This window comes from Aegilops tauschii, chromosome 4, assembly GCF_002575655.3.
Source record: "Aegilops tauschii subsp. strangulata cultivar AL8/78 chromosome 4, Aet v6.0, whole genome shotgun sequence".
NCBI lineage: Eukaryota > Viridiplantae > Streptophyta > Magnoliopsida > Poales > Poaceae > Aegilops > Aegilops tauschii.
The window spans coordinates 32,384,948-32,399,703 of NC_053038.3; the positions used below are offsets into that span (position 1 = coordinate 32,384,948).

At 50.5% G+C, this 14,756-nt stretch overlaps 2 protein-coding genes across 2 annotated transcripts; both read right to left on the minus strand.

Annotated features, from left to right (window-relative positions):
* Positions 1-7,370: 7,370 nt before the first annotated feature.
* LOC109773234 (probable protein kinase At2g41970) lies at positions 7,371-9,153 on the minus strand. The gene is made up of 4 exons (XM_020331939.4): positions 8,971-9,153; positions 8,102-8,883; positions 7,943-8,029; positions 7,371-7,659 (listed from the first exon to the last, which is right to left on the minus strand). Exons 1-4 carry the CDS (start codon positions 9,050-9,052, stop codon positions 7,540-7,542), a joined length of 1,071 nt encoding a protein of 356 aa, XP_020187528.1. The 5' UTR covers positions 9,053-9,153; the 3' UTR covers positions 7,371-7,539.
* A 1,041-nt stretch (positions 9,154-10,194) lies between these two features.
* On the minus strand, positions 10,195-14,002 carry LOC109773180 (protein NRT1/ PTR FAMILY 8.3). Its single transcript, XM_020331881.4, has 5 exons — positions 13,631-14,002; positions 12,689-12,794; positions 12,384-12,601; positions 11,497-12,053; positions 10,195-11,281 (listed from the first exon to the last, which is right to left on the minus strand). Exons 1-5 carry the CDS (start codon positions 13,682-13,684, stop codon positions 10,459-10,461), a joined length of 1,758 nt encoding a protein of 585 aa, XP_020187470.1. The 5' UTR covers positions 13,685-14,002; the 3' UTR covers positions 10,195-10,458.
* Positions 14,003-14,756: the final 754 nt, after the last annotated feature.

Sequence of the window (14,756 nt, forward strand, 5' to 3'; positions counted from 1 at the left end):
TTCGCCATGAAAAATGACTCGATCGGGCTTCTCAAAATGGCAGTGAAACCGACACCCTTTAAACCTAGCCCAAATTTAAGATATGTATGGGGAGGCCCGGACGCATTTGCCATGTTAAGCTGACCCACCATGGCCCGCATAGACCACATTAAAATTCCCCGCCCGGAGTGAACCCTAGTTTCACTTCACTCTCCACTCCTCACGGGTATCGATGGGCGCTCGTGCCCATGCCAAGGACGCAACGGAGTCGGAGGCGAGCGTTGCCCGCCATGAGGGCTAGGGATAGGGCGGCGGCGTCGAAGGCAGCCATACATTCCTCCTGCCTCCGACACGAATTGCCTGCGGTGCCCGATAAGGTGGAGCAGCTCCTCACGGTTGTCTACAACCGCTCACTGACGACAGCAGACACGAATGCCCACCGGCTCCGTCGAAATAACGCCAATGTGCTCAGGCTCGGTATCGAGCAATCAACGCGCAAAGCGCTGGAGAAGGCGGTGGCGGAAGCGAGAGCAGCAAATCTGGTGAGCCAGCAGAACTGCGCCGTCCGAAGGATGGCCGGCTACATCGACTCCTCGTCCGACAATTTCGACTAACCCCTCCTGCCGTCGACGCCTACACGGAGGGCTACGGCGGTGACCAGAAGGGTAAAGAACTGGCGAGGAAGTGGTAAAGATCCTCGACCCTCTCCGTATTTGTTTGCATTTTTAGTAATTTTAGTTTAGAACTTTGTCTGCCGTCTGAATTTTGATGTTCTTTTGGTCCGAATTATCTGGATATGGGTTTCGTTCTATGTGTGTTTGTTCCATGTTTGTTTATTTCATTGATCATCGACGCAGTATTTTTCACGTTGCATGCATATTATAGTTTTAGAGCATTTCTAACCGATCCCTTATAACCGATTAGAAGAGTAAAAATCCGGTTTTACTCCTTTAACCGGGACCTAGCCGAACCCCTAAAACCATTAGTGGAGCAAAAAAAATCCTCCACCATTTATCCGGTGCCTATATTTACTCGGCCACTCGGTAGCGGAGTAAAAAAGTTGCACCCTTCTCTGCCTCTCCTCCTCCCCAATCCCTGCCTCCGACACCGCCCCCCGCCGCCCCACTAGCCAGATCCCATGGCCGCCGCTCCCCGCCACCCATCCGCAGCGTGGATGCCAGCCGCCATGAGCGTGGATGCTAGTCCTCAAGCCGTTGCCGCCGCGCCGATGCGGCCCCCTCCAGACGGCTCTCCGACTTCCCAGACCTCCCTCCGCCGCGACAGTCGCAGAGGAAGTACATCGGCGCCCGCCAGCGGCAGTGGGGACGTGGGTGGCGGAGATAACTGACCGCGACACCCACACCAAGAAGTGGCTCGGCTCCTTCCACACGGCTGAGCTTGCCGCCCTCGAGTACGACCGGTGGCAGGTCCGGTTGCACGGCGCAGCGGCGCGCCTCAACTTCTCGTGGGGGGAGGCGCGTTGGGCTCCACCCACCGCCACCGGGGGTGGTGAGTGCGGCGATGGCTAGGAAGGTCCGGGAGGCGAGGGAGAGCATTGCGGCGGAGGCCGTCGATGAGGAGTACATGGCGGTCCTCTGCCACTAGTACACCGAGCTGGCGGAGGCGGAGCGGACGATCTTCTTGGAGTGTAGGGTCAACGGGAGGTCATCGTCATCTCCGACAATGGCGGCAAGGACGAGGATGAGTTCAACGTTGAAGAATGGCGGCGCATCTTCCCCGGATTGGCTTGTCCTCTATAAGGGCGGCGATGATGTTTAGTTTTAGTTTAAATTCATGTTCAGTTTTAAGTTCAAGTTCATTTTTATGTTTAAAACGAGTGATTATGTACATTATGTGTCGAATGTCGGTTGTTTAAATTGAATCTATGCTGAACTTATGAAAACGTGCTTTTTACTCCGTTAAATTTAGGAGTTCGGCTAGGTACGAACAAAATTTAGTGGAGTAAAAATCCTCCACTAAAATTTACTCTGCGGATTTGCTCCTCTATTTTTAGGAGATCGGTTAGAGTTGGCCTTAGGGTTCTGAATATGAGGAAAGGCGGCTAGGATTACTGCCTCCCGTCGGCGGCACCGCCGATCTGCCACGTCTCCTGTGGCCTTAGTGCCATAGGTGCGCAGTGGATCCCGGCCCTTGCCGGTGGGACAACTCCGTTTTAGGTGCTTCTTCAAGTTTTGTTACGGTTTGTGCCCTGCTTAGGAAAACGAGACGGCGACGACTTCTTGAAGATGGAATAAGGTTCTGCCCGCCTAGCCCCCGTCCCGGTGGTGCGTCTAGCATCATTGGAGGGCGTGTGGAGGTGTGTCTCCGGCGGTTCTCACGGGATTCGGTTGGTGATTGTCATTGGTGGATCTGCTCGGATCCGGTCTTTGTTCATTTTTGTTCTTGTGTCCTCAGGTTGGATCCTTTCGATCTAAATTTCTCTTCATCGGTGGCGGTTGTTTGTTGTGGTGCATTGGTCCTATGGGGGCCTTAGCATGACGACCCCCGGCTGTCTACTACAACATGTTTTGCCCGGCTCCGGCGAGGAAGGGCGATGACGGCGGCACGCCTTCGTCTCGCTTCAGTGCTTGTAGTCGTCGCTGGATGGTCTACAAATATGGATAATTTTTATTATTATTTCTGGTGTTCGTTATTCTGCCATTATTGAAGATGAATAGATTAATAGTTTCTAGAAAAAGAATATAAGGTACAAGGCTGTGCACGCGGCGATTTAATGATTATCCGGTCATTGTGCACGTACATATTAGAGCATCTACAACCGGACCCCTCAAACCCGTCTCAAATGCCCGGGCAGGCCGCCCGGTCGCTGCCCAGTCATGAAATTTAGACCCAGACGGGCCCCTCAAACGCCCGGGCTGACCGGCACCCCCCATATCCAGCCCAAATATGGGGCGGATATGGGGGCACCCGGGCACATCCGCCAGGTCGGACCCGACCCACGCTGGTCCACCCGACCCCACTTATATTCGTCCTCATCCTCTCGCTGGACCAAACCCTAGCCAATTCACTCCACTCCCCTCCACTCCTCCGCCACCCGAGCTCACCTCCGGCGATTTGCAACCGCTTCCGCCATGGCACGCAGCGGATCGGACTTTGACCAGTCCGGATCCGTCGATTGGGGTGTCGTCCCGTGTGGTTTGGAGGAGGCAATGGCAGTCCGCATTGCACTCCGCCGCTCCCGGGAGGACAATGCCCGGCCGACGGACGGATCCGTCCGCCGCGACATATAGCGTTGGCTCACCGGGTGCTCGGGTCCTTTGGTGTTGGATCCTCGCGGTCCCGGCCGGAACACCTCTCCTTCCCCATCATCGGTCGGGCAGAGTATGAGTCCCCCCAGGAACGGGCGGCCCGCCGTGGGAAGGAGAGGATAAAGGCCGCCGAGGCTCGTCTCGCGGCGGCGGAGGCGGCCGATGCGGTGGCGCGGGCGGCCGCATAGGAGGAAGCCATCCGCGCCCGCATTGTGAAGAAACGGCAGCGGAGGAACACGCGTGTCCTCGCCCGTGAGCAGAATCGGGCGATCTGTGCCATGGCCGGAATGTCACCGAAGGAGGATAAAGAGGACAACACCGACGACGAGCAGATCCGGCTCGATCCGTACTGCGTCTTCGACGGGTACTTCCACGAGAAGGACAAGGGCAGCCGTGGATGAACTCCACCATAGCCAAACATGTCAAATTTTGATAGTCCGATGGCATGTTTAATGTAGCGTGATGGAGTAGCCGGACGATGCGTGTGCGTCGACGTAGTTGCATGAGTTTGTATGGATTTGAGATATGATAATTAAAGTGTCCGGATATGAATTGCATTTTTATAAAAGTGCTCGGTCAGTGTCCTTAGACACGACCGCTGGTGTTTGAGGGTGCGGATTTGCAAGTCCGGCTATAGATGCTCTTACATGGCACATAACCGTGGGCGCGATGACGCCGACGACGAGACGAACCCACCGGGGGCCGAGAGGTCGGGGCTGCAAACCAAGCGAGGTGAGCACGCGTGCGTGCGTTGCGCGCGCTGTCACGCCACGCGGCGGCAACGGCTCGGCAACGGCAACGTCCCGGCCGGGGCAGCGACGCCATTGCCTTTTCCGTTTTCTCGAGATCCTTCTTTCTTCCTTTTCTGGGTCTGGCCGAGTCGCGTGGCGTCTCTCGTGGCCCTTGGGCTTGCCACTTGCGGACAGGGGCACGTGAGCGGCACGTGGCCACGATGGGCCTCCCCATATGGGGGCTAGAACCTTCAATGCTTTATCCATGGGAGCTGCATGGCTTCTGCCTGCTGGCCACCGGAGGGATGGGGGACCATGTCGGCACCCGGGCTCGTGCCTCACTGACCTGTGGCGCCTTCTGCGACGTGGGCCCCGCTGTCAGTCAGTGACTCCTGTCCCAGTACACGAGTGCTTAGCTATTGTAATGTTCATGGCCAACTTGCGTGCGTTGTTTATTTGGCTTCCAGAGGCCGCTGGGCGCGTCCATTTTTATTATTATAATAAGTCGCCACTGACATTTCAGGTGAATTTCCTGCTCGAGGATTGATGCCGCCACCTCTGTAAACTCACTTTAGGCATCGAACTGAACAAGTGATGGGAGAAGACATTCCATTGGCCTACCCGATTTGTTGTACGAATATATTTTTCATGCATATATACAAGGGTGCTGCCATTGATCCAGCCATGATGGATGATGCAACAAGTGCCACTATTTGTATATATTCAACCAAGGCCACAACGTGGAGTGCAGGTTTCCGATCGGTGATATCCCGCTGCGCCCGGCATCCAAAGATGGCCTCAAATCGTGGCCTCCATCACGACGACCTGCCCTACTGGGCTAAAAGGGATGCAAAGCAAAAGAAATGGTTGGAGAGGGAGAGGCTATGGTAGAACTGCATGTTATCGGCCAATTTATTCAAAAGCTCAAGCTGATGAAAAGGTGGGCTATGCATTCATACGTCAACACTTTTTCTCACGTGTGGCTCTCTCATGCCCAAACGTGAATCAAAACTGGGATGCAATTTAATTGCGCCAGCCCGATAGGAAAAGGTGGGATATGCATTTATACGCCAACAACCACGGCCTGTAGGTGTCGATCGGGCCCACACACTCTCGTATCGCTTGTCGGATGATCTGGTTTGGTAGATAATAGGAGGGCATCTAGAGCATCTACAACCAGGACTGACAAATTGCTGACAGTATCCAAGCAGTTGTTATTTTGCCCCCTCCACAACCAAGGACCTTAAATGCGCCATCTCTTTTTCATACAAACACATGCAAAGTACCTAGATCATACGAGAAAAAATAGAACATGGCATTTCGGTCACCGGACATCCACAAAGTTCATCCAAAAGGGCCGATGGAGTTGCAAAAGGTTTTTCTGATATGATCGTTATTTGTATTTGGGAGTCCACACGTCTTACGAGAGGCCGCTACCGACTATTAGTCGAGTAGGTGTACTTGGGTCTTGTCCAAGTATACGTGAATCTATAGGGTCACATACTTAAGGGACCTCGAACAGAGAGTTTAGATGTGATTCATTCTTTATTGGATTTATAGTGTTAATGGGCCTCTAAGGTAGAAGCCCATTAGGAGGTCTATGCAAGTGAGAGGTGGGTAGCATTAGGGCTAGCGTGAACATTACGGTTACTTCATGCATGTTGTGAGACGTAACTCGGTCTTGTCTCTAGGTGCGAGGGAATGAGCCAGCCCAGCACTGTAGCGCCGCTGGCTCGAGTTTATTTGCCTTTACTTTCTCTTTGTTTATCTTATCGGATTTCTTCGTTTCTTCACCGGTTTTCTTTGGTTTTCAAGCATTTCTTCACCGGTTTCTGCGGTTTTCTATTTTTCTTCATTCCTTTTCTCTTTTTTTTTCAACACATGTGTACTCTTTTTTCAAAACACATTGCACATTTTTAGTATACATGTGGAACATTGTTTTGATACACATTGAACATTTTCAAATACATGATGCACTTTTTTTTTCAAAATAACTATTTTGAACTTTATAATAGATTTTGAACATTTTCTGTACATGTTGAACATTTTTTATTGGCATTAAACATTTCTTAAACTACGTGAGCATTTTTTTACGTTGTATAAACATTTTTTAATCTGTCAAGATTTTTTTTTGAAACACATGAATATTTATATAAAATATTACATACATTTTTAATGGTTCATAACAATTTTTATACTACATGTGGATACTTTTTTACATCGTATAAACATTTCAAAAAAAATATCACATACATTTCTTTTGAAATGGCACATACATTCATTGAATGATACGAACATTGTTTTAGTTATGCGAACATTTTACATTGTGTATACTTTTTTCTTGAAATGTCACTAACTTTTTTTTAATTGTGTAAGAACTTTTTCAATGTCACGAACTTTTTTTCAAATGCTATCAACGTTTCATAAAAGTTGCGCCAACTTCTTTTACAGCACATGGACAATTTTAAATGAGCAATTTTTTTTTTAAGATTTTAATAAATAATTACCTATTTCAGAAATATAGATAAAGGTAAAAAAACATGCACTAGGAGCCAACGCTCCCTCCCATGATGGGCCGACCCATTTTGGGGGGGGGTGGGGGGGGTGAGACGATGTGTTTTTTCGTCTCATTATAAGCAAGACAAAGGCCCTCCCTAACCTGAATGCTTGTGTGGGACACAAACTCTCCACCCAGATCGAAGCATTTGAAGCTAGCACCCCGAGCGTGATGTTTCGGTGCTTGTACGTGTGGATATCTTAGAGGCATTCACCTCCGACGCTTCAACGAATTGTTCATGGGTTAGCGAGAAGTCTTATTTAGGACCACGAGGAGCAGTACGACTACATCAGCATCGACGCGCAGCTCGACAGTCTTCCGCTACACTTGTAGGGGTTTTTGGGATGAACGTGGTAGAAAATTTTAATTTATGCTAGCGTAGCCTATTCATTCTCCAACAGCCAGACACAAAGTTAGAGAGGGGACAAGCAAGAGGCTAGCTGACTAGGGGAGGTCCAACGTTGGTTTTGGTTGAGGAAGCTGGCTGGTCTTTGTTGAGGACGACGCGAAGGAGAGATTCCGATGGTCGACGGCGACTAGGGCACTGGCAACATGGCGGGCACTGGCGGGCGGCTCGTGCACTGTGCCAATGTGGTCTCTGCCTCTATGGAACGAAGGAACTACCTCATGCGAGCAGTGGTTGTGTGGGCTTGATGACAAGCAAGTGGATACAATTGGCCAGGCTGGTCCTTGAGCCTGTTAATTGTTAAAAGCCCATCTAGTAGATTTGCCACTGCTATACCTTCCCTCGAAAATCCTATCTGGTTTTGCCAAGTTCTGTTGCCCATTTCGAGAGGTTCAAGACCCTATCTATTTTTTTGGAGAAACACAACAAAGATGTAAACACTTACGTGCATACATGCACCCACATGATTGTACACTGAATAAATTAAGAAAAAATATGAGCACTCTAGTATGATTTAAACATATGAATACGGTTCCACCAAAAGAAATCTAGCTGCAGGAGAGGGCTTGACATGCATGACATGGATATCTCTCTAAGCTAGTGATCTCCTCCTCCCGGACGGGCACCGACAAGTGGCTGGAGAGCCTTGACGACAATGGTCATGTTGGGCCTGAAGTCTGCTTCGTACTGCACGCACAAGGCCGCCACCGCCGCGAGCTGAACACAAGCCAAGAGATTCATCAGTTAAAACCAATGAAAACAAATAATGTGGTATGAAAAAAATAGCGTGATCCTTAAATTGCGCTATTAGCATGCTATATCGTGTTATAGCATGCTATTAGCAAGGAATTGTACACTGATTTACTTAGCGAGACATTTCTGAGAATGCTATGGCGTGCTATTAACGACGTTATAGGGCGCTATTTTTTTCACAGGTTAAAATAGATATATCAATGGGGAATGGAATCATCGATCAATTTCTTCAGCTGGATTTTCGCACCTTGGCCACTGCTTTTGGCGGGTAGTCGTTGTTGAGCTTGGGATCGATGCACTGCTTGACCTTGTCCTCGCTCAGTCTTGGCGTGGCCTGCAGCAGGATCTAAACGCTCTTATATTTTTTTACAGAGGGAGTACAAGCAAACAAAGAAGAAATACGTACCCAGGTGACGAGGCTTTGCTGGCCCTTGGGCATGGTGTGGTCGACGGGCTTCCTGCCGGTGAGGAGCTCGAGGAGGACGACCCCGAAGCTGTAGACGTCGCTCTTGTGCGTGAGCTGGCCCGTCATGGCGTACTCGGGCGCGTGGTAGCCGAAGGTGCCGAGCACCTTGGTGGAGTGGAGGCGCGCGGCGGTGTCGGCGGACTGGTTGGTGAGGTTGAAGTCGGCGATCTTGCCCTCGTGGCCGTGGAAGACGAGCACGTTGCTGGAGCGGACGTCGCGGTGGATCACGGACGGCTGCACCTTCTCGTGCAGGTACTCGAGGCCCCTGGCGGCGCCCAGGGCCACCCTGGCGCGCTGGGCCCACGTGAGCGCGGGGCCAGGCTCGGCCCCTTGCACGCCCTTCTTGCCATGCAGGATGTCGTAGAGCGAGCCGTTGGTGGCGAACTCGTAGAGCACGATCCGGTTGTTGAGCTCCAGGCAGTAGCCCAGCATCTGCGTGAAGTGGTCGCACTTGAGCCTCGACACCACCGACAGTTGCGCGCAAAACTCCGCCTCCGACTGCCCGGAGCCGCTGTTGTCGAACATCTTGACGGCCACGGTCTCCCCCGTGACCAGCTTGGCGCGGTACACACGGCCGTAGGACCCCTCCCCGACCAGCGACCGGGCGCCGAAGTTGCCCGTGAGGCGGTTGAGCTCCGCCAGCGTGACCGCGGGGACGTCGATGGGCAGCACCTTGGCTGGCCCCACGCCGTTTCTCGGCGCGTTAGGGCCTCGCGCTTGCGCTGCAAGAATCAGATCGAGCGATCAAACTAACAGGCGTGATAATGCGAATGCGTGTGGTGCAGGAATGGAACGAAGATTGTAAGAACCTGGTGGTCGCGGGGGCGGCGTGGCAAGGTTGCCGGCCGGCGGGCCGTGGTACTCCTCCTTCTCACCGGCGCAGCACCACATCCTGGATCCAATAAATGCACACGGCGGCAAGCTCAGCAGGAGCAACCCGAAGGGCGGTTTGGTCGTCTGGATGATGAGCTGCCGCTGGCTATGTCAACTGGACAAGATTGAGGCGGTCCGTCCTCCTCCTATATGGCAGAGGCTGGACTGCGCGGGGTGGGTGGTGGTGGTGGTGGTTAGGGGATGATGAGTTGCGACCTGAGAAGGCGCGGGCGATTGCAAATCATCCGCTGGGCTACGTGCGGCCTGCGCAGTTGATGTCGCACACGTTCGTTTTCTCTCTCTAGTCCCTCTGTACCGAGCCAACCAGCAACATAGATGCCACTGTCGTCCCTTTTTCCTGTCATGTGTGGCAGCGGATAAGCGTGGCGTGCGTACCCCCTGACAGGCAAACACAGTGGTCTGGTCTCCAGGCGAAGAGATTGTTTAGTTTATCTATGGAACAAAATGAATTTCTTCTGGGCAGAGTTTGGGACTGCCAAATTAGTTAAGGTGATGCATGCATCAGAAGGTCCAGAAACTCAGAAGAAAACTGTGGTCAAACTGATCGCCCACGTTTGTGCGCCGCAGCTCACTCCCGACGTGCTCGCGTCTCGCGTGCACCATTCACGTCTCGTCTCCATGGCGACGCCCGCCCTTTGACCCACCCTGCCTTTGCATCATTTTTGTTTTCTAATCACAAGTTGTTGACCCGCCAACCGCAGGACAGGACTGCAACTGCAAGAAAATGCCCATGCAATGCATGCATGTCCTCCAACTCCAATTCATGGAATGCAGGGTTGGTTTCAGATTGTCGGTCATGCAGGAACGAATGTACCCAAATAAGTTCAACAAGTTGAAGTTTTGACATGCAATTGTGTGTGTTGACAAGCAAAAGACCCACACGAGCAATGCTAGAAAACAAATCACAGGAACGGAGTCAAAAGGCACAAACAACATATAACCAGCAAAAAAAGACCTCTCCAGCACCAGGCAAAGGTGGGGAGATCCTCTTCTAAGCATTCAACACTTTTAAATCATCACTGCTCCAACATGCATGCTGATCCAACGTTATGGATGAGTCGAAAGATTAACATATCAGTACACATCTTAATAAGAAGACATAAAAACTGAATGCTAAACAGGAGACTGCAGCTCCGTGATGGGCTGAACTTGCCAACTTCAAGTGAATAAAATATATGTACATGAAAGGAGATCCATGACCCGCACTGGATCCTCTTCTAACACAGAGAGAATTACAGCTTGTTAAAAAAGTAAACACGTGCTTAAACAGAGGGATCATGTACTGAGAAACGTATATACAGATTTCGAAGTATACATGTACACGATGACACCACCCAAGTCTTTTCTTTTAGACCTTCAGGCAAGCTGCCTTGACGCCATCGAACTTTTCTGACCATCAAAGCTCAAGCCGCTTTCTTGCTCTTGAACCTGTTGGCGCACAGCACGTACACCAAAAAGTTGAGAAAGCTGAGCCCCGCGAGCAGCCAGAAGAAGTTATCGAGGCGCCCCTCGTTCAGGTTGTCGGGGATCCACCCGGGTCTCCCTCCCCTGGTCGTGAAGTAGGCGACCATCGTGAGGATGAAGGCGCTGAGGTAGTTCCCGAGCGCGGTGGTGATGAGCTGCAGCGCGCTGCAGAGGCTCCTCATGGCGTCCGGCGACTGGTCGTAGAAGAACTCGAGCGCCCCGATGAAGGTGAACACCTCCGAGGCGCCGACCAGGAAGTACTGAGGGATTTGCCACAGGATGCTCAGCGGAACCGGGACGTTCTGGTCCACCAGGTGCGCCTCCCTGGCGATGGCCAGCCTCTTTATCTCGAGGACCGCGGCTGCTGACATTGCTAGGATGGAGATTACCAGGCCGATGCCCATCCGCTGCAGCTCTGAAAAGCCCCTCTCCTTGCCGGTGAACCTCCTGGCTATCGGGACCAGGATGCTGTCGTAGATAGGAACCCATATAATGACACTAACCACGTCAAAGGTGGATAGAGATGCTGGAGGGATCTTGAATGAGCCGATTGTTGGATCAAGCACCATCCCTTGTTCCACAAACATGGTGGACATCTGAGCGTAGACAGCCGAGAAGACAATTGTCGTTGCCCAGACAGGGAACATCCTAACCAATATCTTCAGTTCTTCCACCTGGGTGACAGTGCATACCCGCCATGGGTTGTTGAAGCTATCTTCTTTCACATCAAGATCAGTAATTGTAGCTGCCCTGTCCAGACATCTGAAATAAATGCTAGTTAGGATTTGGAAAAATAAGGTGAACAGATTCACGAAAGCAAAAGGCTACTGTATCTAGTTTTTTAAGTTGGAATTTATCAAAACTATATGTTAATAAGAATCAGAAACTAATAAAGTTCAAATACTTATTTGCCCTAGATCTTTACAGGTCAATAAACTGATTGGAGTTGTGGTGCTGTGCTGTACTGCTATGCTCACCTGAGTTCATCAGTGTGCTCCAATTGCCGACTCCCTTCGATTGCTGAAACCCCATCTGGTAGCTCATACAAGAGAGAGCTGTCCTCTGGAACATGTGCATTCCACTTGCGCAAAGTGGCAGCAACTACCTGGCATACTCGTGTGATAGGACTGCCACCTGGCTTTTGGAATCTGTAGAGTGAGGTGCCAGCGAAGAAGCTTATGATGGCAAGACCCATGAATACTGTCGGAATGCCAAAGCCTAATCCCCATCCTAAATTGTCTTGCACCCAAACCAGAAAACTGCTTGATATAAGAGCACCAATGTTTATTGAAAAATAGAACCAATTGAAGAAAGACCCCTTCTGGATTCGCTCAGCTGGATCTGTGTCATCAAATTGATCCGCTCCAAAAGATGAGACACATGGCTTGATTCCACCAGTACCGAGCGCAATCAGGTAAAGACCAAGAAAAAATACGGTATACTGCAAAGGACTGGCTTCTGGGCAAATGGCTCCTTCACAAGATGGAGGCATGAGCATAGGAACTGATGCTGAAAGAGTCAGTACTGACATCCCCTACAATTACAACATGAGGTTAAGACAGAATTGAGTTTAGCAGTCAGATATGAACCAACAGCTGGTACACAAGAACTATATGCACCTTTCACAGTAATGCATACAGCAGTTAAGAGAGTATCAAGACATCTATTGTGAAAACGACGCATCACAAGCATAACTATTTCATAGGACATACACCATATCAAAGTAGTATGCTATTGTTCTAACCCTGTTGAGGAGGGTGAGAATTTATACTCTCATAGCTCATACAGTGCACGTCCTTTAAATTTGAGGAATCTATAAGCACTTACACATGACTTAGACAAAATTTCAGTAAAAAATACTTACAATGAAGTATATTGTGGAGAACGTTGCGATCGTCCAATACCTCCCCCAGTATGCATCAGCCAGGATAGCTCCAATAAGGGGAGTCAAATAGCAAGTTCCCTGCCATGTAGTCACATTTCTAGCAGCAGAGGAGTTACCATCATGCAGTTTTTTCGTCAAGTAAGTAACAAGGTTTGTCGAGATGCCATAATAGGCCAACCGCTCGCAGCATTCATTACCTACAGGTTGGTTACAATAGTTATTACGCATAAATATAGTTAGTTGTAAACAAAAGAATGCACTTGGAGACTGCTGCAAAAAATTACCTAAGATGAATGGGCATGCCTTCCATCTACCAGTTTTCTCCTTCACGACAGGGTTTCCAGAAAAGTCGACGGATCCGTCTCCAGTGTATGTAAGTTGGTTGGATTCCTGAAACCGGGAGTATTTAGTGTGCTGTGTTATAACTTATCACATAATTAATTAGTGGGCAATTTTTCATGACTGAAGAGTGATTTAAATCAAAGTAGGAGTCAATGTACATTGACAGATAGAATTGCGTTACTCCATTTTACAACAGTAAAGCATTGCTGTCTTTTGCTTCGGCAAAAAAAAGAAGATATCTTTGGCTTTGGGGAGGAAAATATCTCTGTCTTTCAACGTAGGGATAATGCTTAAGAGAGACCAAGCAAAACAAAATTCAGAGTAACTTGATATATGCAAAATGTAGCAAATGTTTCATTATGCTGGTACCATAGGCTGATACGTCCAGCTTAGGAAAACTTCATTATAGGAACATACATAAATACTGATCACCAGAAATCCTGGCCAAGAAATCCGATACTGTCCAAGAGAACACCCTCAAATCGCGTTTACTGAAACTAAACTGAAACAACACGAATCTCTCACGATTGGAATCTGAGACATTAAACGGATGGTCATATCTCATATGGAACACCATAACCGAGATACCAGGTCCTAGATACTCCATCTGGTGTTCCATATGGAGTAATAGATACAGATAAAAGGGAAATATCTCAATCCAAATTCAGCGCAGCCGGTGGCCTATGAAGCTACCTCTGGTTAGCCTTTGATGTTGATTAAACTAAACCAAACTGTAGAATCACCTGCAACTAGATGCGATGATCTGTTGTAAGACTAGGGATCCCGCCTAAGCACGCGACCTCCGATCGCACGGAACGGAAGGCACCAACCGAAACAAAAACTCAAGAAACGAGACGGCAGGACCGGACAGAGCAACTGCTCACCTCCGGGTTAGCGAGGAGCCCCTGCTCCAGGGTGGGGTCGCCCGCCTCTGCCATGGTGGAACGGCGAGCCTCCGGTCCGATCGGCGCGCGAGAGAACGGCAGGTTGGGGCTGGGATACTCTGCTCGGAAGCTGAATATATGGAGGGAAACTTGTAGATCTGGATACGTAGGGTCCAAAGTCCAACCGGAAACAGTGAAGGGCACGGCACGAGCACCGGCTAGTCTTCGGGGTGGGAGTTGAGTTAGTTTGGAGAAGGAATCTGGAGTCGGAGTGGTGGTTGGAGTTCTTGGGAGAACGACCGACTGGAACGAGGAGCACAAGAGGATAAGCAAGCAAGGGGAAGGGGACGAAGGAAGGGATCGGTGCCACTTGCGTGTCTCGGCAATGTTTAAGGATTCCTCCCATCGCTTAGGCCAACTCCACCGCGCGACTCTAAACGGACGTCCGGTTTGATCAGATTCTGTTCTTTTGAGACGGTAATGGATTCGCCCAACGCACGGCCGCACCCAAAAACCTGTCCGGAATGGACGTGAATAAAAAAATATAAAAACTTAAATTGAAATGACTAAAAAAGTAAATAAACGTAGTTAAAAAAACATAAAACATATATAGGGGTTACGGCCACAAAACGGCCCAGTTTCTTAGTCCACTTAAATGGTCCAGTTTTATAATTAACTTAAAACCAAAATAAAAAAACGCCTTTCGCGCGCTCATGCCGCGCCCGTCGATGCCGTGGCCGTCGCCGTCTTCACTGGCCGCCGGTGTCGTCGTCGTCGCTGACGAGGTCGACGTAGTCCGGCGGCGTCCACAGGTGGGCCGGCGGTCCGTGGTGCACGGGGGCGGCGGGCTAGAAGGTGGCCGGTGCCTGCACCACCTCCTCCCGAGGCGAGGCCTCCCGCTCCGGCGACCGCATCAGCGTGGGGCACCAGTTCACGGCCCCCAGGGCGGCCGCCATCTGCTCAGCGGAGCACGACCAGCTCCACCCCTGGCCCACCAGGTCAGGGTGGAACGCGGCCACCGGCGGCTCCTCCACCACCTCCTCCTTCGGCACCATCTCCAGCTTGGGGATGGCGACGTCGCCGGCCGCGGAGAGGGCCGTCATCTCCTCGAGGCCCTCCCATTGAC